Below are 23,186 nucleotides of genomic sequence, written 5' to 3' on the forward strand. Positions count from 1 at the left end.
CAACTGGGAAAGGGTATTTGTAAAAATAAAGCTGTTTGAAGGTAATGCTAAAAAAAATACTGAAAAGGCAAGGAAGTCAAGCATAAAGATGTCCTAATTTGCCATTTAAACTTTCCAATCCTGCTCTTGTACTTAATTTCGAAGAAGTGTTAGAAGTTTTGATGGAAACACAAGTGCTGACAGTCTGAGAGGTCTTTATGCTCCTGTGTGTGAACGTTTGTCTTATAGATCAGAAAACGGATATGAAATTGAAGCAGAATTTGAACCTTACAGCAGTTTTCTTACCTATTAGAAAATCTGCTTAATCCTTTAAGACCCTCAAATTTTCTTTTTTTAAATTATTAATTACATTGTATTATGTGACAGTTTCCTAGGCTCTTGGATTCCCCCAGGCCCTCCTCTTGCCCTCCCCCCATGATGGATTCCTCCACCTTGTTGCAGTATTACAGTTCAAATTCAGTCAAGATTCTTTCATTGCAGGCATATACCAAGCATAGAGTTCTGCCTCTTTTCCAGATAAATTCAATGGTTACTTGGGGAGACCATCTCTAGTCTGAAAGTAGAGCTGACAGAATATCATCCTGATCAATTAAAAACTGCAGCATAACATCAACAATTTACAGCATTATGGAATTAATTGATATGGTATTGAGTAACAAATGTTAAAAAAATGCAAGTTCTTAACCACATCCTGTGACTACTTCATTGACATTTCAATTTTAGTTTATATACAACCCACTTCTATAAACCTTAAAATGGCTATAGGGTACTATTCAGCTGTATCGTGTCCATTTTCATTTTAGTATTTAGCAGTTTATAGTGTTGAAGCATAATTTTGCTGAACTTGGCAGATTTTAGGATAGTCTAAACTGCCTTATAACTTTAACAAGGCATGTATCAACAATTGAGGTGCAGAACAGTTTCAGGAGGGAAGTGCAGAGAGATCTTCAATACCTTAGTAAGGAGTAATTAATCTTTGTGTCCTACCGAGTAAGGTATATGTGAATCCACGCTGACCGTTTCCTGTCTGGTTCTAAGCTTTCCTTGCTGTTCTCCAGCTGTCTATTCTAATTTTTTTGTTTGTTTTGTTTTGAGGGGGTGCTCCAGAGTAACCCTGATAGTCATTGCCAAGAGAGGGTGGGGATCCAAAGTTGGAACTAAGTAAAGACCAGAGAAAGGTCTTCTTCCTAGTCCCGACGGGAGTTTACTGTTCTGTTTCTGTGGACTGCTCAGGGTTCCTGGCTGTTGTTCTGATGACACTGGATCCTGCGAGGGAGGATTTGGGCTTCTTCCATCCCATGTGGTAGGTCCAAATGGGGGTGGATGACCTCAGAGTTCTTGGCCTCCAAAGGCACTCCAATTCCCCGTGGTCTCCTTGGCAGTTGGGATGTAATCTTTGCTGCCCGTACTGATAGTCCTTGGTGAGGATCCAGGAGTCTCCAGGGTTGGGATACAAGCTGCCTCCTGTCCCCCTGCTCCACTCTGGGGTACACCCCTGCTCTGTGCATATGACCTCCTGTTAAGAGGTTGTCAGACCATCAAAATTTTAAACCTATTATAGATAGCTGTGGGAGGTAGCAGTTGATCATTCTTTACAAAGTCTGGGGATTTTTGAGGTGGCACAGAGGGATGGTTTGAAAAGGAGAAGGGGGAAGTAGGCACAATAATGGCCCCAGAAATTTAATCCTCATCTCGAGGTGTCAAAATTGAGAATTGTGTGAGAATCCCAAAATTCCTGCTAATGGGGATATGAGAGGAATAGATAATCGTACACCCCTGGCTTAAAGGACAAAGGAAGGAAGTAGCTAAGCTGGAAAGGCAAGAAAGCAATTTCTCCCATGAATCTCTGGCACCGACACAGCCCTGTGAATGTAATTTAGAATTTGCAAATCCAGAACAGTACAGTAAGAATTGTATGGGAATTTGTTGAAGCAGCAGCAGGAACCTAGCAAGATGGGTAGGTGGAATCAGTTCCTAGCCCTGGCCACAACACCCCATTCTGCCATTGCTTAGAGATGAGAGACATTGCTAGAAACACAGTTAGGATGGGTATTGAGAAAGTTAAAAGCTCAAGTGATTAGATCTGTGCTATCCTGCCTTTAACATTTCAAGAATAAAATAGTTAAAAATAAATAATAGACTAAGTTGAGAGCCTCTCTGTTCTCACAATTTAGGAGGCCAAAAAATAATTTTGGTATGGGTAAAATAACTGGTAAGAAAGTAAGAAAATGGTTTATACAGGAGCTTCCCAAGACTGACAAAGGGGCTAATACCAGATTGACCGGAGACAGCAGATAAAAGATCTGAGAGAAGAGCCCTCCGTTAACAAAGTTTTGATGAAGGAATGAGCTTGATTCTCCCAGCATGTGTGGAGCAAGGTGGAGAAGGGAGATGTCAGGATAAGAGTGCAGGTCAGAAAGGAGGTTGTTGCCGTTTAAGTCTGTTTTAAGTGACCCCGAAAGGCATAATGAGTGTTAGGGAGTTAACTTTTTAAACCCCATTTATAAACAGCTTCATTGAGATATTATGAAATATAAATCTGTATACATCTAAAGTACAATGTGACTTTTTAATGTATATGTGTCTTGCAAAAATGACCATCTTCCAGCTAAATGTGTAATTTTATTTAAGCTTTAAAATCTTGCATTGCAATGTCAACTAGGTGATCACTAAGGGATTGTTTTGTGAGGTGTTTCCCCCTGAAGAACAGAGACCATGAAGGTGTTAAGTAAATGCATGACTCTAGAAAGTGATTTGAAGCAATGAGACAGAACTTGCCTCTGAACTGTGGGGAAGAGAAAAGGTAGGTTTTTTTGTTTTGTTTTAATTTAATCCATGAAATGGATAGGGCTCCCATTTATTGTGGTATTAATAAAAGAAAATTTACATAAAGTGGAGGGCAGTGTTTGGTTGAATAATAAATTTGGTATAGATATATCTATTAGAGAGATGGAAAAGGCTTAAAACATGACTCTGGAGCTCAGGAAAGAAAGCGGCCAGAGAAAGAAATTTGGCAAAAAAGGTCCAAGAATGGACTCCCACAGACGGGTAGCTGGAGAGATGAGACGAGGAGAGAAGGGGCAGCGGAGCAATCTGCAGAACGCAGTGATTGGGGTCAACAAGAGGCAAGTGTGCTTCAAGGAAGTCGTGTTCTGTGCTCTGAAGACTGGTGATATCCAGGCAGGGAGGGATAAAATTGCTGACATTTGCTTTCACAGTATGAACCTTATTTGTGATCTTGACAAGTAGGATTTCTGTGGAATTCAACAGATGTTAAGGTGGAAGGGGGGGATGGCAGCAAAGTGAAAGCAATGAAAACAAACCATGCCTTGGATGAATGGCCCCTGTCGCCTAGGGCAGCAGAGGAATGGGTCATACATGATGTGGAAGGTTTGTAACAATGTAATCGGGAGTTATGCTGAAGGGAATAACTTTTTTCTTTGTTTTTGAAAAATTAATTAATGACCACAATACAGTTTTGTAGGTATAAGGGTTTTACCCTTCCTTTTCCTTTCCTGCTTCCCCATTCTCCCCTCTCCCCAACTATTAGTCCCCAAATGGTTAAAGTAGTGTACTTTTGGGTAGTGCTGAAACATCAAGTAGCACGCTGTACAGATATATCAGTATGTTTCATAATGGCAGTCCTTTCTTTGGGAGTAGAGACACATGCTTAAGGTTAATTATAACTTTTAAATCATTAGGAAAAAATTAAGTGATATATGAAACTGCTGTAGCTAAATCTATTCCCATTTCATACACAGAACATATTTTTCACCTGTGTTAAGCTGTAACAGTCAAAGATGGTAAGCAGCAAAACAGGTATTTGGGTTCAGGGCTGTATGGTTTCAAAATCCAGTCACCTATATATAGCCCAGTCCCCTAAAGTGTTCATATCCGAATTTCCAGAACCTGTCAGGGTTACCCTGTAAGAAGACTTTGAAAATGCATTTTAGGAAGAAATGACTGAGATCATTTGGGTGGATATAAAGGTGTCCCAGGGGTTGGTGGAAGCCGGAGATCAGTGGTGGTGGAAGGAGACACATCCTGGAAGCAAGGAGGTGGCGTCAGCTGAGGAAGGGCCCATCAGCCAGGGCTTGGCTGTGAGCCCCGTGTGAACCTACAGAAAAACAAGCCCTGCCCACAAGTTGAATGCAGTCCAGTAAGATCTAATTTGGACTTCTGACCCTAAGCACTGAAACATGATGAACCTCTATCTTTAAGACTTTAAATTTGTGGTAAATTACTTCAGGAAAAGGAAGCTAAACATGTTTACAACTTATGTTAATTATGCACAGGGTTGTTTATTGCTGCTTCTCTCAATTTAGATATTTTCTGTCATGATATTTAACATTCTGAATAAATAAATGGGCTATTTCTAAAAATTTTAAATAATACTGTAATTATCAAGACAAGGATTGTAATCTCCTGGAACTTCTTGGGAGTATTTTTAAACGTTGCCTTTAAATTTCACCACATTTCAGCGCTACGTGAGACGTATGTGAGTGTCTTAGAAATGGTCTGTCTTTTGCCTGGGAAAAGTATATGCTGCTCACTTTCCCATGTTGTTCCCAATAGAGCCTTACTAATCGACGGCCTTGTGATGTTCCTGAGCTAGATCTTTAAAATACTTTTTGTTTGTTCGGAGTTATATTTAAAAGTAAATTTGATTTGGTTTATTCACATTGAAAATTAAATGACAAATTTTCTGATAGGGCTTAAACATTAAACTTTAAGTAAAAATTAAATCCTAAAGCTGTATTACATATACATAGTTAGCATTAGTGTGAAGTAGGGTGAATGAAGCAAAACATTTCAAATATACACAGGTATAGGTGATCAAAATGGATTGTTATTTCTGGCTCTGAATCTTATTTTTCTCTTAGCTTTTAGTGTGTGGTATATTTTAGCTCTTTTGTATTAGAGAAAGAATGTAGTTTTGGGGAAAGAAAACAGACTTTAAGAATAAATTTTGTTTTGGGAAAAATTTATAACTGATTTTCAAAGATAAATATGACAATCATTTGAGTTGTTCTCTCTCCAGGCTTCATTATTAAGTCTGAGAAAACTTTCCAGTCAGCAAATGGAGTGGGTTGGCAGCTATACACACATTCCATCAAATGGGTGTGAGAAAATATCACTGAGCTGTAGCAGAGCTTTCTCTTGTTTGCTACAAAGAAACCCGTGCTTGTCTGAAACATTAAGAGTTAAGTGTGAATGGCATGATTTTGCTGAGGAAATACACAGGAAGTTAAAACATATTTTGTTTTCTAAATCCATGAAATGTATGCAAATATTGAAAAATACAGATGAATTTAATTAGTGAAGTAGCTCTTTCTTCTTCCTCTCATCTCTCTTTAGAGGTATTTAATTTAACTGCATCATGGCAAAAAAATTTGGGCACATATGTCCCTACTTCTTCCTCCATACCTTGACTCCCCCCACTCTAATTAGTGGCCCACAGGGTCATGCATCATTCTCAACTATGGAGACATTAAAAGTAAAATGTATTTAAAAAGAAATATGTATGAGATGTACAAAAGATCTTGCATTTCCTGGTTCACTCCCAACATGGCCGTCACAGTCCATGCCAGTCAGAAGCCAGGAGCCTCAACTCCATCTTCATTCCGGGGAATATTAAGTTTATTTTTAGTTTAAGACCCCAAGGAATATTTTGACTTTGTTTTGCACAAGTAAATTGGATTAGATTGCATATGTAAATTAGGATAGCTTGTGTTGTACCTTGAAACCTTGCTGTGAATATAAATACTTATAAATTCAGATGAATTCAACAAATGTCAGGTTTCCATACAAATATGCAATAAAGAATACAGGCTTTTTTTTAAGTATTGTTGGAAGCAAAGCACTTAAGCCACCAAACTCAGACCTTAGTTAAAAATTTTTATGTTTCAGAATTTGGGTACTGCTAAGAAATCTCTATAACAGGACTCACTTGAATGTGTTCAGCACTCCACGTGTCACTCAGAGCAGCCGGGGAATGGTAGCCATCCAGAACAGCAAGATGTCTCAACCTAAATTTTTACTTGGCAATCATCGTACTATCAAAGCTTCAAAGTGATTAATCTGATCAAAATACAAATATTATTTTTCTAAGACTCACTATAAATGATGCATTGGCAATTTATAAAATCAATTGTGGATTTTGGATATATCTTTATAATGAATAAGCCTATTCGCTTTCTGCCTCTGCCTCATGGTTATTTCAGTATTGTGATTTTTTGTGTGATCTAAAAAAATACAGAAAACATCAGTAATACCAAGATACCAAGTGGATAAATCGTTCTGAAATACCTCATTTTTTAATAGTTTTGTTCTTCACATTTTTTGAAAGCCTGGATGGAAGGAAACATACCACATTAGTTTGAAACGGGGCTCCATCACTTTTTACCAAAATCTTACAACAAAGGAAAGACAGTGGCTTGGAATAGTGATGGGTCTTCATTTCAACAATGCTAATTAATAAGCAGAGATTAGGGCCCGGCACAGTCACCTGGAGGCTAAAGTCCTCACCTTGCATGCACTGAGGTGCCGGTTCTAGTCCTGGCAGCTTCACCTCCCACCCAGCTCCCTGCTTGTGGCCTGGGAAAGCAGTTGAGGATGGCGCAAAGCCTTGAGATTCTGCACCCACATGGGAGACATGGAGGAGGTTCCTGGCTCCTGGTTTGATATCAGTGTAGCACTGGCCATTGCAGTCACTTGGAGTGAATCATCGGAAGGAGGATCTTCCTCTTTGTCTCTCCTCCTCTCTGTATATCTGACTTTGGTTATTTTTTAAAGATTTATTTTTAAAAAATAACCAGAGATTAAAGATAGGAAGCAAAGAGCCAGCTAATTGTTTAAATTCTACTGCAGATGTTAAAATAATTGACATCTGATCAGCTCATACAGCTTATGACTTTTTAACATCAATATTGTCAGTTTTCAGTGTATATATCACAGTGCACTATGAAAGTAAAATATCTATGCTTAAATAATTTGCAAATGACACAAACTCAGAGTTGCCTGCGGTGTACAAATGTTATGCCTCTATATAATTTTAAAATCTCATTTGCACCAACCGGCAGAGAATGTTAACTGTCCATGTGATTTGCCACAGTGTGAGTTTAAAAATACAACATGTATTCCTGATCAAACATTGCAGTGGCCTGTGACTAGTCACTGTGAGGGCTTTGCTTGTCTCATTGCTACAACTTTAACTTTCGCATTTAATGTCTGATGATAAAGTGATGTTTAGGGATAGGCATGTGGTAGCAAGGATTAAGTTACCACTGGGGCATCCCGTATCCTACATCCAGCTGTGTGGGTTTGCAGCCCAGTCCTGCTCCCAGTTCCAGCTCTGCTGGTGTGCACTAGGGTGTGGCCGTGTTTGCATGCATCAGCTACCTGGGAAACCAAGATGGAATTCCTGGTTCCTGTTTTTCCTGCTTTGCATCCACGCAGATCGTAGGTTTTCACACTCATCATTCATGGATTTATGACAGGTCACACTTTAATACGATATGACACTTTTCTGAATATTGAACTTGCTTTTGTTTTTTTTTTAAAAAAAGAAGGGCATATGACATTGTACCCATAATGATTTTTTGAATCTGTTTCAGTTAGCTTTTTCTGTGGCTGATTTTTTAAAATTGTTTTTGGATATGAATTAGAAGGGGGAAAAATTCAAGATGCATTTAATTTAGAACACATTTTATTTGTAAAGGGAAAGCAATAACCTTACAGAAAAACAGTAACCAATTTGAAAAATCCTTTTGGACTCCTTTTCTTCTGACATGATAGTGTAACTTGTGGTCACAGTGCTTTTCCTTCTGTTCCATTTCATTCTTCTGATAGTACTTGAACCTACATTTGGGATAGACCTTGCTTACACGTAATGTGACTTAGCTAGCTGATCTTCGTGCTTATCCGTGTGATTGATTACAACTACTAGCAATGTCTTGGGAGTCAGAAGTAATGTCTGGGGCCTGACGATAGATTCCCGTCTCTTATGAAAGAGTGTCAGATGATAGCCAGCATATGACAAACCAAGGGAAATCAGGCTCCCATTGAAGCAGACTGGTTGCGAGAGGAGGACATGGAGGAGAGCTGGTACAGGCAGGAGCCCCCACCTGGGTGTCGGAATTGGAGTGAGGGGGGAAGCTAGGCAGGATAGATGAGTTCTGGATCTTGCAGTTCTTAAGCAGTGATGAGGAGATTGAATGAATTCAAGGACAGTATCAAGCCAGCCAACTGTCAAGTGATAGAATGAAGAGATATTTTAGCATATATATATCCAAAGTGGGAATGGCATGTGACCTGGAAGACATTGCGTCCCACATTGGTAGTACCAGAGTTGAGTTCCTAGCTATAGTTCAGTTCCAGCTATGGTTCTTTTAAAAATTCCTTTATATTAATATAAAGAGAACATTTCATATATTCTATGGGTACAGTCGTAATGAGACAATCCCACTTACCTTGCTTCCCTGCTTTCTCTACCTTACCCCTCCTTCCCAGTCCTCTCCTTAACAGTATTTGTACACATATGATTGGTAATTCACAAAGTCTTCTAACTTTTAAATAAACTTGTATCATTTAACAATTACTTTAATAGATCTACTTGTTCTAGATATAGTTACAGTTCTCTGCTGAATAAATGGGTGGGTAAGTGAATAAAATGATCTGCATTTATAAATTCATTTATCTGTTTATTTATGTGAAAATCTTATTTTAATTTCTGCTACATTTTTAACTTCTTGTTTTATTTTTAAAATGTTGTTTTAATTTCTCTGCAGGGTTTTGAAAAACCTGATCGTGTAGTGTGTGATCTGTGTGGGAAGATGCCTCTTTTTGGTCCATTTCACTTTTGTCTTGCTAAAGTGAACTATTTAAGTCATTTATTTTGAATTGCATCTTTGTTTATTTGTGTAGCAAAATTTAATGATAAATAGTTTCTTATTGGGAAATTTGCAAATACATAATTCATCTATATTTTTAGTTACGCCAGAAAATGTATTGCTTACATGAACTTCATTATTTCAATGTATTTCAATGCTCTTGAAATTAAAATTTAAAGGTGTAATTTTGTCCTCTTTTCTTAGGACTTAAACATGAATTTGGACTCCATTCATCGATTAATTGAGGAAACACAAATCTTTCAGATGCAACAGTCTCTGATTAAATCACGCAGTTGCACAGTAGCCCCCGGTTCCTCCCCCAAGGACACTTGTAACACTTGCTTGCCCCTCCACGAGCCGCAGTCTCATGCCATCCACAATGTCTGTGCTCGTGCACTTCACACCAACGAGTGGGACATTTGTGAGGAACTTCGCCTCCGAGAGCTTGAGGAAGTCAAGGCCAGAGCTGCGCAGATGGAGAAGACCATGAGGTGGTGGTCAGATTGCACGGCCAACTGGAGAGAGAAATGGAGTAAAGTTCGAGCCGAAAGGAACAGTGCCAGGGAAGAAAGTCGACAGCTCAGAATAAAATTAGAGATGGCGATGAAAGAACTGAATGAACAGAGAAAGAAACAGAGTCCACCACTTCAAAAGGAGCCCTTAGCCGCTGATGTTACTTGGGACTTGAAGCCCCTCGGCTTCGTAGGATTGTCCAGTGAACGTGGTGATGAACTGCCAGCCAGGTCACAAGCATGTGAGCATATGGCAGAGTGTTTGGTGAGAAGGCAAAGTTCTGTTGGGGAGAGTGTGAATAATAAGGTGAGAAACTGCTGCCCTGAGGAACCAGAGGATCAGGCACTTTGGGGAACTTACGTAGTGAGGGGAAGCTGGAGTGGGTGACGAGGCCGTGGGGACTGCGGTCGTCTCCTGGGAAGCTAGGGACCAGCACCATCACCCGAGTGTCTTAGCACCAGAGATGTAGAGATGCACTAGTTTAGGGGAATGAAACTGAACCCCCGGGTGTCGACAGGGCTGGATTCTTCTGAGTTCTCTCCTTGGCACACAGCATTTCCTGCCTGGGTTTCTACACCGTCTTGTCTCTGCGCCTGTCTGTGCTTACATTTCCTTTGTTGACATGGAGTCCATCATTGCTCAACTCAGTAACCCCATTTGAGTTCAATCAGTTCTCTGAAGGCCCTATATTCAAATAAGTATTTTTATATGTACCAATGGTTAGGATATTGACACTTTAATTTTGAGAGAACCCAATTTGGCATGTATTGGTGACTTCACTCTTATTTACAACAAAATTTGAGCATTTTGTCAGGTGAAAATGGAATATTTGAAATTATTTCTGTCCACTTACCCTAGTTGATACTAATGAATGATTCACAGAACAGTTTGAATATTTCCCAGGGTTTGGAACTCTGGTTATGCAGTTAACTCTTCATAAACTGAGTACTGGGAAATGCTTCGCTTGGTCACTCAGACTTATTTTGTACATTTTGATATTGACATTTCTGAGAATTTTGCACAGGTTAAACTTATGAAGTTTCACTCAGTATAACAGTTTATACACTTACTAATTCAAGAGTTTTCCTTCCTCACATTAAACCTGGTAAGGATTATTTACAACTCATGGAGTTTCGGAAAACTTTATGAACTCATTTTACATTGTTCTTCCTTACTAGTTTCCATCTCTAGAAACATCTGTAAGATCATAAGCCGTTCTGATAAAAAGTAGAACTTGCATTAGGTATAAGCTACCTTTTGCATTTCCTCCTACTGACTTGTCCTGTATTGCAATGGGTAGTCTTTCATCAACAGTCATTAAGCTCCTCATTCTGCTATTGAAGTGCTTCTTGGTATTGTTTGCATGGGCCATGTCAGAGTGCAGCATCCTACTCTCAGGATGTATTCAACAGACTCACTGGGAGCCCATCTTTGGTTTGGATACAGAGGCATGCTGCACTGTCACCATATCTTGACAAGTTAGTGTGCACTTCACTTCCATCATATATCCCATTGAATACAGAACCAGAAAGCACAGTTTACAACAGGGAGAAAAACAAAGTTTTGGTCAACATTAAGTTAAACAAGATGCTACAGAATTACCAGTGCATAGCTAAAGTGATGAAAAAGAAAATCAAAACCTTCTTGTAGAAATTGATGCTACATCATGACTCATGTGGCAGTGAAACAAAAATGCTAATAACATGAGCGACAGCTCATGAGCTGTAGCAAAAATAGTGTCGAAACCCCAGGTGCTTACAATCAAAAAGTCATTGATGCTCTATTAATGAATCAGAAGGACTTATTGGAAAAGATAACAAATGAATAGGAAGTGAAAAAAGGCAAAATTCACAGCAAAAATAGATTTGACATCAAACAACTGAAAATTGCAATAAGAAAGAACTATTCCTTAAGAAGATGAGCAAAACAACCCCTCAGCCATATTTGCAATGGCCATTAGGGAGCAAACACTTAAAGTTAGAGATGAAAGAGAAATGATTCCAACTTTTTGCTCCTTCTGTGGGCTGAACACTGTTAGCATTTTGTATTGTAATTTTTTGCTTTGGTAGATTCAAGCTTCTTTGGTAGTTTACCCTCATTCTTTAGTAGAAATGCTTTGTTGATTTTCCTTAACTCCTAGTAGTTTGGTCTGCATTATACCCTCTATTTGTGGGGTTACATGCATGTGTGTGTTTATTCACTTTTTGTTTTGCATTTTTGATGGAAGTTGTTTTATATTAGAGTGAACATATGATATCTGTCCTTTGGGGACTGGCTCATTACACTTAACATAATGGTCTCCAGTTGGAACTATTTGGATGTAGATAGTAAAATTTCATTCTTTTTAATAACTGAGTACATGTGCCACAGTTTATTTATCCAGTCTTCTTTCACTGAGCATCTAGGTTGCTTCCATGCTTGTGTGATTGTTGATTGTGCTGCAATGAGTACAGGGGGTGCAAGTTGCTTTCTCATATGAATGTATCAGATCTTTTGGATATATTCCCAAGAGTGGGATGGGCAGGTGAGTTTTCAGTTGCCTGAATAGTTTCCATACTGATTTCCACAGTGGTTGCACCAGCTTGTAATCTCACCAGCAGGTGTTGTCAGTAGGGTTCTTTTTCCCTCACATCCTCACCAGCAGGTGGTGTTGGTAGTTTTCTGTATGTTGGCTATTCCCATTGAAGTTAAATGGTACTCCAGTGTTGTTTTTATTTGAATTTTCCTTATTGCTAGGGAGATTGAAAATCTTTTTCTTACATCTGTTAGCCATTTGAATTTGTTCCTTTTGGAATTGTCTGCTCATTTGTTTTGCCCATTTCTTAACTGGTTTGTTTTGTTCTTATTATTCTGGAGTCCTTTGTATATTCTGTCTGTTGTGTAGTGTGCAAAGATTTTCTTCCACTGTGTTGGTTGCTTTTTTTTTCTATGCTTTGATTGTTTCCTTTGCTGTGCAGAAGCTTCTTAGTTTGATGTAGTCGCATTTGTTTATTTTGGTTTTGACTTCCTTTGCTTTGGATGATTTTTCTAGGAAGTCTTTGCTGTGCCTATATCTCGTAGAGTATTTCCTATATTTTCCTCTATTAGCTTGATGCTTTCTGGGTGTAGGTTTACTTCATTTGTCCGTTTAGATTTGATCTTTGTGCATGGTAAAAGGTGGGGGTCTTATTTCTTACTTCAGCAGGCTTTTATCCAAGTGTCCCAAAAGCATTTGCTGAAGAGCCCTTCTTTCTTCCCTGGGTTGTTTTCTGTTCTCTTGTCAAAGATCATATGGTTGTGCATGTGTGGGCTCTTTTCTGGTGTTTCTATTCTGCTCCATTGGTGTCTGCTTTTGTACCAGTACCAGGCTGTTTTGATTATTACTACTCTGTTCCCTTTGGACTGGTTTGAAACCCCCAGGCTTTTCTCTGTGACTTGGGGTGCCTTGGATGCTTTCAGCAGTTTTTCTTTGTCTGTGTGGCTCCCACTTCCCTCCAGTGGACTCCTGGGAACTTCACTGATTGCCCTTTCCAGCTCTGCTCCATCTGTTCCTGTTCCAGTGTTCTCTGCATTCACTACATCTGCCTTCCCCAGTTGACCATCTTGTCCTCTTCAAGAATAGCGTTTAGAAAACAATTATCATTTAATCTTATTTGAGCATGACTTTATTTAACTTACAAACACAAGTCAAGGAAAATTTAATTATATGTAACTATCTACAGTGTGAGTTCAGTGACATTTTGTAATATTGTGATGTTTGATGAGTGTGCTGTTATAACAACTGGCCCTCATTTATTAACGCGTCCCACTCCATTCTACTTGAGATTTGGCTGGTGAGCTACATGAGAACTCGCTGAAAATAATTTTAATTTTTCCCTCCTAAAATATAAGAAACAACCAGTGGCCTTTATATTGAAACTCTGGAGTATTTTGTGAATAAAGAAACTTATAGATTTTCAATTCAAACTTTTTAGAGCTGTCTAACTTGATAGAGTTATCCTTAGCTATAATTAGGAAAGATGAAATTAAAAGGACAGGCATTTTGAGAAATTTGTTTTATGGTAAGGAGAACTTGGGGTAAGTTAGTTTGGACATATAAAAACTCTTGTGAATGACAAATGAATATAATGAATTTGATGCCATTTCATAATATTCATTTCATTTGACCCTGCATTTATTTTTTTTCTCTGAGATTTAAATATTCAGCAACACCAACTATCTTATGCCTTTTCCCCCCCCAGGAAAATGTCGTTATCAATCCATTAAGATTAAATGAGGAGATGAAATCCAATCTAGATAGTCCTGATTTGTTTAAGAAATGTGGTTCTGGAAATTGTGCAGTGAAACCTGAGCTAAGATTGCAGGCAATCAGTCTGCCTTTGGAGACGGAAGTAACTGACATGTCAACTTTGCAGGTGCATTTGGACGACTTCCAGAAAATCCTCTGGAAGGAAAGAAAGTAAGTACTGAACACAGCATTCCTTAGCCGAGTCTGCTTTTCAAACTTCTCACACTTGATAAGTTTGACCAGCTGGTCATTTAACGATGTATTTTCCTCATGTTTTAGTGGTTGCTTTCTAAGATTGAAAAAATAAGCTTTGTATATGTTTATATTTTGAATTTTGAAAGGTAATTTAGGAATTTCATTGTTTTGAAATGACGCTTATTACAGCCGTATTCTCATTACCTCCGAAAGGCTCACTTTTAACTGTATTGGAATTGCTAACATGTATGATTAAAATATTCAGAGTATATCTGACTTTTGCAGCACTAATATAGTTCAGTGAATGGAAAAATAAAAATTTCATGAGGCACTCCTTGCTGATGAAGATTCTTACACATTGACCATTATGTTATAGGGAAAGAGATCTAGGCTTGTGATTATTCTGGTTCTTAATCTTGGTTCTAATGTATTCTAGTTATATGATATTGAAGTGTTGTCCCTTTTCTAATAATAGAGACAGTGATCTATTTTTTTTCTGGGACATTCTTCTGGGTGTTTTGTTTCTAAAGCAAACACAGTCATGTATTGTGCTGGTCAGTCACTGCTTTGCATGCTATAGATCTGCTGGTTCAAAGGCATAGGCAGCTGGAAGCTGCAGTATCTGGGCTTTAACCCACTCCCACGCCCTGAGAGTAGGTCTCAGTCCTCTTTGCACTCTCATTTGGAACTCCTGAATGATCTCATCCACTTGCTGTGGTTTCTCAGCATTGTGCCTGGACTGTGGGTGAATGACTGAAAACTACACAGAAACGTATGGCTTTTTTGTGACGTGGCTTCAAAAGCCACATGACAAGGTTGGCATTTTGCATGGTGGTTAGGGTGCCACTTTGGAGGCCAGCATTTCATACCAGAAGTTACCTGGGTGTAAGACCTGCTCCAGTGTGCTACAAGTGGACAGACTGAGAGGAGAACGTGTGGCTACCCACGAGAGCAACCGAACGGCGAATCCTGGGCTTCTGGCTCCATGCTGGTCCACTCCCCCAAGTGCTGTGATCATTGGGGAGTGAACCAAAAAATGACAAACTTCTATCTCTCCCAAATGAAATGAACATAAGCAATTAAAAAACTAGTGTTTCTATAACCTCACTCTGATACAATTATTGATGAAAGCAATCCAAAGGTTGACTCGAGTTCAAAGGACAAGTGTCAAAATCACTTTACGGTTGGAACATAAGGATGTGGTGATTACAGGATCCACCTTTGCAAAAATATGTATGTTGTTGCATCCCTATGTTCATTGCAGCACAATCAGTAATTGCAAAAACATGGAAGCAACCGAAATGCCCATCAGCAGAAGATTGGATAAGAAAGCTTTGGTTCATCTACTCCATGGAATACTACTCAGCTATTAAAAAAAACAAAATGCAGTTCTTTGTGGCTAAATGGGCACAACTGGAAACTATAATGCTAAGGGAAATGAGTGAATCCCAAAAGATTAGATACCACATGTTTGCCTTGATTTAACCTGTAATTTTTTGTTTGGTTGTTGGTTATTTTTTGAACCTGTCATTGATACTGTCTCAACCCAGATGTTTCGAAGAATGGAACTTGCATTATTTTTAACATATTGTCTACCCATTACTATGTCAATTAATTCCATAATGTTGTATATTGATACTGAGGCCTTGTTGGGGCTTTTAACTGACCGGATCTTTACTCTGTTAGACCTATCTTCAGACCATAGAAGGTCTCCCCAAGAGGCCACTGAACTTATCTGGACAATAAGACGCTGAACTTTATGCTAGGCATGTGTTTGCAAGCAATGAATCTCAACTGAACTTGAACTATGGTTATGCAACAAGGTGGAGGAATCCACCATGGGGGGAGGGGTATGGGAGGGGTGGGGGGAATCCCCAGCGCCTATAAAACTGTACTACATAATACAATGTAAGGAACAATAAAAAAAAAAATATGTATGTTGTAGCCTTTTGCACAGAAATCTAGTAAGAATGATATGCAAATAATTTGGGGGAAAGAAACCAATATGAACTAGCCTATATTTCCTTTTGTTCATGATCAACTTAAAAAGTATCAGCCCAGTACAGAATATTCCATCCACTCTAAAATGTGAATCCCAAATTGGGTTCTGCACGGTAGCCTAGTGGCTAGAGTCCTCACCTTGCTTGCACCGGGATCCCATCTGGGCCCCCTTTCTAATCCTGGCAACCCTGCTTTTCATCCAGCTCCCTGCTTGTGGCCTGGACGGCCCAAAGCCTTGGGACCCTGCATCCATGTGGGAGACCTAGAATAGGTGCCTGGCTACGGTTTGGCACAGCTCCAGCCATTGCAGCCGTTTGGAGAGTGACTTATCGGACAGAAGATCTTCTTCTCTTTCTCTCCTCTCTGTATACCTGCCTTTCCGATAAAAATTTTGAAAATCTTTTAAAAAAAAATGTGAATTCCAAATCTAAAAATATTTTCTATTTACTTTCCGTATGTTTAATTATGTCTCTCTCCCCACCACACACAGCCACTATACTTTATTCACAAAAGGTCTTCAATATATTCATTGAAAATATTTATGAAAAATTATGTATAGATTCCTAACATTTATTTTTATTTTTTTATTGTTAATAACATTGTATTATGTGATACAGCTTTATAGGCACTGGGATTCCCCTCACCCTTCTCATAGCCCTCCCCCCATGGTGGATTCCTCCACCTTGTTGCATAACCACAGTTCAAGTTCAGTTGAGATTCCTTCATTGCAAGCATATATAAAGCATAGAGTCCAGCATCTTATTGTCCAGATAAGTTCAACGGCTTCTTGGGGAGACCTTCTCTGGTCTGAAGATAGAGCTAACAGAGTAAAATCCCTGTCAGTTAAGATTTCTAACATTTTAATGAAACATTTTAATCCATTATGAACTTTTTGAAGTTCTTTAGTTGTAGTTTTCATTCTCTGCTTTAAATTGGCTAAAACAGTGCTTAGCTTGCACACCAGTCTTCCACAAAATAAGCACCCTCTTCCGTCAGCCAGAGTTCTGCATTTGTTCCTCTGAAAAGCAGAAGTACCACCAGTTGCTTCTCTTTTTTTCTGAGTGTTTTCCATTTGTGCTTGGTTAAATGCTGAGGGTCACAAGGATATGGAGGACAAATTTTTCAAAGCCCTACTAAGAGAACCATGTTAGAAGAAAACAGAATGAAATTGAAACTTCAGGCTTCTGCATGTATTAGCATTAATATTTTCTTGACTTACAGGTCCCTACTGATTTCTAATCCCAGTATTTTTTATTTTCTGAAGAATTTAACTTTTTGGTGTTTGAAACCTCTTCTGAACTTGACCACAAAGTCATTGCATCGAGATGCTGTAATATGAGTAATATGAAGAAGCTTTGTCCTGGGAGAAAACTTCTATTGTTAATTGTTTGTTTTAATAGCGTGTGCATGCCATCTTTACACACTCATTACTGCACATAAAAACACACATGTTTCTACTTGTCAGAATAAATGAACCACTACCTAGAGTAAGTAAGTCATCCAGTTCTCAGCAATTCAACATACAAAACAAAGGCCAAAGAGGAAGGGGAAGAAGCTCTCTGATTGGCTTTGTTTTCCCTCTCCTATTTAAGAAAAAACATCCTTGGACATTGTGAGTCATGGTGCATGTCTCTACAGATCAACATTGGCACGTAACCCACAGGAGACAACCGCAATCTGGGTTTCTATGACAGCGCAGAGTTTCCCAAGGATACAGTGTGTTACAACTATCAGTCTGTTTTATCTAAGTTCTTCCTCCTGGAATCTCAGTGAGTGGGTGGCTTGAGTTGAAGAGATGCGAATGTAGTTTTTTCTAGGTTCCCATCCAGTGGGAAAATGCTCTTGATAGTGTGCAGAGAGCAGCTGAATAAATTCAAGAGATCATTTCTACCACTGCTCCCTAGTAAAAATTCTTTGTCAAAGAGAGTAAGCTGTTTGTGTTTGGAGTACTGTTCAGTTCGGTGAATAATAACCTCATAGAAACAAGCGTGTTATATAATGAAATTTCCATATTGTGACTTAAAGATGGCAAGGTAGAAAATTTAGATGACTACAGAGAACCTGATGGTCTGGAAGAGCTAGGTGCACCTAAACAGTGAGAAACTAGCCATGTCAGATATTACGTGAGGTGTTGAGTTGGCACCTTTTGATGGACTGCGTTGACATGTAGAACACGTCATTAGTAGCAGGAAAGGATGCAGTTGACAAGAAGACCATTCCTGCAGCCTGAGTGGCCTTGTCTCACACCCATGGGAGAGCCTGAGCGTGGCCTTGTCTCACACCCATGGGAGAGCCTGAGCGTGGCCTTGTCTCACACCCATGGGAGAGCCTGAGGCTGGCCTTGTCTTGCACCCATGGGAGAGCCTGAGCGTGGCCTTGTCTTGCACCCATGGGAGAGCCTGAGCGTGGCCTTGTCTTGCACCCATGGGAGAGCCTGAGTGTGGCCTTGTCTCGCACCCATGGGAGAGCCTGAGTGCAGCACTTCCTCTTTAAATCCGTGACTTTTAGCTAAACTAGTGGCAAGTAAGAATACCTGGTGAAAGATGTAATTGTTGGGAGTGCAATCATAAGATGGTACAAGAGGCACACTCCATGTTTCTTATTAAAATTTATTTTATTTGCAATAGTAGAATGTGAGCTCCTAATTTGCTATAGAAATGAATATATACATGCCATTACAAGATAATTGATTCGGCAAACAAGCAAGCAAATTTGACATTGCTAGGCCCTTTCAGAAAATACTGATTCAATATTTTTCAATGACATTTTCCACAGTTCCAAAATGACTAATATTTATTGCCACATATTATTTTAGCACCTCTCATTTCTGGGAATGAATATTTCAAATATTTCAAGCATCTTCATGTTTAGATACTCATATTTCTAATTATGGGATCAGTATATTTAAGAAATTGCATAGGAAGATAATTCACATATACCCATAAATTTTAGAAGGTTGTATCTTACCTGCATCTTTGCTGAGTTTTATTTTATTCAGTTCTTTAAAAATCTGTGCAGAGCAAGTATAATATCCTTTAGTGCAATACTAATACCCTTTTGTCCTTTCGAAGGTTGAAAAGCATGGTGCTAGTTTACCTTTCAACAATAGACTTAACCGTGGAATTAGTTTTGACACTGTCTCTGAAAGAAGTTGATTAGGCCAGGAAATTGAGTATTTGTATATGAATAATTTAAAAATTGTGTAAAATGAATTTGAGTTTCTGTTTTGTGAAAAAAGTTAATAAGCCATACCTATATTTTTCTACAGCATGAATTTGCCATATTATGGAGAAAAGTTCACAAGAAAACAAACTCATAGCTTTATGCTGACATTCCATCGTAGAGTGCCCTCTGCTGCATTAACTGATATTTACAAGGGCCTGGGTGATTTCCTGCAGAAAGTCATAATTATCTTTTTTGATAGGAACATATTAAAAATATTTAAGAACCTTAATGTCATTAGATAATTTTTAGGGAATATCCTATCTGTTCCTTCCCTCTCCTAACCCAGTTGTAGCTCTTTACAAATAATAAAAATACATATTTTTGTCTCTTGAAACTTTGGGCAGGCTTCTGGTTGTATCCGTGTCTTTGCTACTGTAGATTGTGATGCTATCTGTCGCTACATGGATGCAGGTTACTTTCTCACATGCAGATTTCACTTCATCTGGCTATATTCCCAGCAATGGAATAGCTAGGTCAAATGGTAGACCAATTTTCAGCTGTTTGCAAGCTCTCCGTACTGACTTATACTAGTCCAGGAGTGGCTTGAACTAGTCACTCCTACCACCTTTTCCCCACGCGCTTGCCAGCAGGTTTTGTTAAAAAAAACTGACATTTGATTTCATAAAATACAAAGAGTTTGAATTCATAAAGTTTAAGTTTTAGACTCTTTCAAATTATTAAATATAATTATGCTATCATTATGTCTTTAAAATTTTCAGACTTTTATGGAGAAATTTTTCAATGTATGCAGACATAAAATTGAAGTTATTAAAAGCAAATGTCTTTTTCCATAAGATTTCATTAGATTCCTTAAATTTTAACTACTGACAAAATATCAAATTATATGTATGTGAATTTTATAAATTAAAATTACAAAGGTACTGATTCTTACAAATATTTCTGGGAAATATCAGACTTAATACAATTTCATTTCACTTGTGTTCTAAACTCACACTTCAAAGTCAATATCCAATTCATATTTCAATCTGTTCTCTCTTAGCCACATCTTAAAACATGGTTAATATCAAAAATTTAACATTTTAGTATGGTAGTTTCAACTTGTACTTTGTATTTTAAAATTGGGGGTTACCCAATTTTAATATTTGTTTGTCTTATTTCCTTAATAGCTTTTATTATCTAAAATACACAAATACAGTATAACAAAACATACCCTGTGATGATTGGGTGTCATCAGCTGACCAGGTTTACTCACCCACAGAAATTTTGGCTGTCATTTTTAAATAAAGTAGTAGTCGCACACACAGAATTCAGTAAGCCTAGATATTTTTAATAGCATATGTTTGACTTTATAATTTAATTTGATATATTTGCTGTTAATTTATTCCTAACCAAAAACCTATATACAGTACCCAGTAACTTGTTTTTTCTTTTTCCATCACGAATCTTATGCTAAACTAAGCTTTAATTATTTTGTATCCTGTTCCAATTTTATGATTTAGTTTTTGAAAATACAATTATATAACCCTTAAGTACAGCTCTTATACTTGTGGTTAAAGGACACTAATATATTTACAGTCTAACATTATTTTGAGTAAATTTCATAGTATTGCTACCAGGAAAAGTGACATTTCCTTTAAATATGTAAATGAAATTCAATTTTGCATCTGCATATATTTTCTAACTCTGAACATGCTGTGTTCTTTGTAATGACATCTAATGCCATGAAAAGACATTGGTGTGGTCTATATGCATCAAGGTTTTAGCATTGTCCACACTTCTTAGTGTCATAAAGTGATCAGAATATGTTTAATTAGAGCCCAGCCATGCAAATTCTTTCAAGCTTCTGATTTTCCCAATCCTTGCATAGTCAGAGCCTAGAAGTGAAGGGTGATGAATCATCTTTGTGGAAGTTGAGGAAAAGAGTACAGACTTCCACCACACAGAAACGTTCAGGTCATTGCAAAGGTTGAAATAAAGCAATTGCACCTGCAAATTAAGCAGTTATTTTTAGTGACTCAATGGTCATTATGTTCAAAGAAAACACATATATTGGCTGGAATACTAAAAGCTCATATTTTAATCCTGTTTCTGTTCTTAGTTCAGCATATAGACAACTTTAGTTATCTTAAATAGGGATAACTGTGAGATCGCTTTATTAACCCTTAACTGAAACTATTTATTTTTATATCTCCAATAAATAATTTTTAAAATTGTTAGTATGATCTTTGCCATATTGTGTCATCTCAAAGGATTCTTCAAAGATGTACATACAAAAAAGCCATGTTAAACTAAGAAGCATGTTATTTTTAATTTAGTGTTTTATTATTTCCATGATAGTTTCATGGCTGTAGGGATTCCTCCCTGCTTCCTCCTCTCACTATTTCTCCCCACATTACCACAGCAGCATAGTCCTTTGGTAATAATTACAAGTTCTACATTCTGCTGTGTTAGGAAATAATGTGAATGAGAGAGATGCACAAAATCTATGACAAAGAGATGAAGTCAGCACGACAAAGTCAACATGGCAAAATGAAATTTATATGGGCCTAATGAAAAATTAAACTCTTCAATATTTGTTTTTAGTAACTTTAGAAATATTTTATTATAATTCCCACATGTCATAAAAATGGAAAAAAGTAGAAAGCGGGTGTATTTCCAAAATTATTTTGAAATTGAAAGTCTTCTTTCTTAATTATTTAGAATGCGTGCAGCTTTGGAAAAACAAGTAGCGCAACTTGAATCAGAATTGTCGTTGTGGAAGCGGAAGTATGGAGAGCTGAATGAATCGAAGCCGCCAAGTGTGCCGGAGGTATGGGAACATGATGAAACAGTGTCCTTTATGGATGCTTCACAATGGGAAGGAGGCCCACCCGACAAGGATGGTTAAAATTTGAATTTTCTTTAAATAGCACTGTTTGAAATGCTGTTTTTCATACTGAATTCAGGGCCCTGTGTGTCCCCTGGTGGCTAAAGTCCTTGCCTTGCATGTGCCAGGATCCCATACAGGCTCTTTTGGTACGCCTCATGTTGGTAAAACTTTGTAGGAGCAGCCACTTGTTCTTTCACATTTTCATGAATAAGCTCTGGTCATGAACTGTTCAAGTGACAAGTTAATATTGGCTACCTGAACAGTCATGCATATTCTGTGTATAAAGTATTTAATTAAATAAGTGGACAAGAATAAGCAAAACAAAAAACTGATCAAACATAGACAATCTGAATAATTTCAAATGCATTGATATGCAGCAAATGTGTGACATATACAAGTGTGTTTACATGTGGGCAGGTGGACTTACCGTGCTTTCTTATCCAGGTATCTAGTGAAGTATCATGGCTGTGCACGCTCAGAATTACTATAATCTAGACATAGTTCAAAACACAAATGTTCTTTAAGATAATGGCTTCTAAACGTTAATAATAATGGCTTAATAATGGCTTCTAAAAGTTAACATTCATTCAATGAGGAATAGATCTTAATTTTTTTTTTTAGAAAACCTACTTGCATTACTCCATCTCACCACTAGTTAGCAATGCAGACCTATATGATGCTGCTTGGTTTCAGACGCCAGCTTCTATATCAAATAATTTAATATTTACCTAGCAACGCTCATTTTTTGGAGTTTGTTTACAAAGCAGTGTGTGCAATCAACAATGTGTAATACCTCCATTTCAAAGTTTTTTTTTTAATGGGAAATCTGAAATTGTTTTTCTAAATTGTCAAATTTATGTAGGCGAAGGATGTAAATGAGGATTGTTTTTGATGGCCATTAGGTGACAGAGCTGTACACACACACGTGTTTTTGTACACACACATCTGCAGGTGTATGTAAATACAGTTTATGTTCATGTTTCTATGTGTGTATGCATGTATAATTCATGTGCACATTTAAATGTATGTACAATTTTGCTCGGTAAAATGCTGACAAGGTTTTCAGAACACAAAAAAATTGAAAAGTTGTAGAAAATGTGCCTAGTTTTGAGTGCATTTTTCAGCAACTCTGACAAAGCTGAACAAATGAATGACAAAGAAATCCAGTTTAAAATATTTATTTTGAAAATCAGTTTGAGAGAGAGATTTCATTCACTGAACTCACTTCCTAAATGGCTGTGACATCTAGGATTGGGTGGCAGGG

The 23,186-nt window shown here is 37.9% G+C and overlaps 1 protein-coding gene across 1 annotated transcript in view; it reads left to right on the forward strand.

Annotated features, from left to right (window-relative positions):
• The first annotated feature begins 9,102 nt into the window (after positions 1 to 9,102).
• CCDC102B (coiled-coil domain containing 102B) overlaps positions 9,103 to 23,186 on the forward strand; it is a 166,204-nt gene continuing 152,120 nt past the window's right edge. Inside the window, exons 1-3 of the mRNA XM_040984767.1 lie at positions 9,103 to 9,710; positions 13,625 to 13,842; positions 21,754 to 21,883. Of these exons, the coding sequence (XP_040840701.1) occupies positions 9,105 to 9,710; positions 13,625 to 13,842; positions 21,754 to 21,883 (954 nt within the window). The 5' untranslated portion in view covers positions 9,103 to 9,104. The remainder of the gene's footprint in view (positions 9,711 to 13,624; positions 13,843 to 21,753; positions 21,884 to 23,186) is intronic.

Source organism: Ochotona curzoniae, unplaced genomic scaffold (genome assembly GCF_017591425.1).
Source record: "Ochotona curzoniae isolate NIBS_2020 unplaced genomic scaffold, NIBS_Ocur_1.0 contig_43, whole genome shotgun sequence".
In the NCBI taxonomy this organism is placed as follows: domain Eukaryota; kingdom Metazoa; phylum Chordata; class Mammalia; order Lagomorpha; family Ochotonidae; genus Ochotona; species Ochotona curzoniae.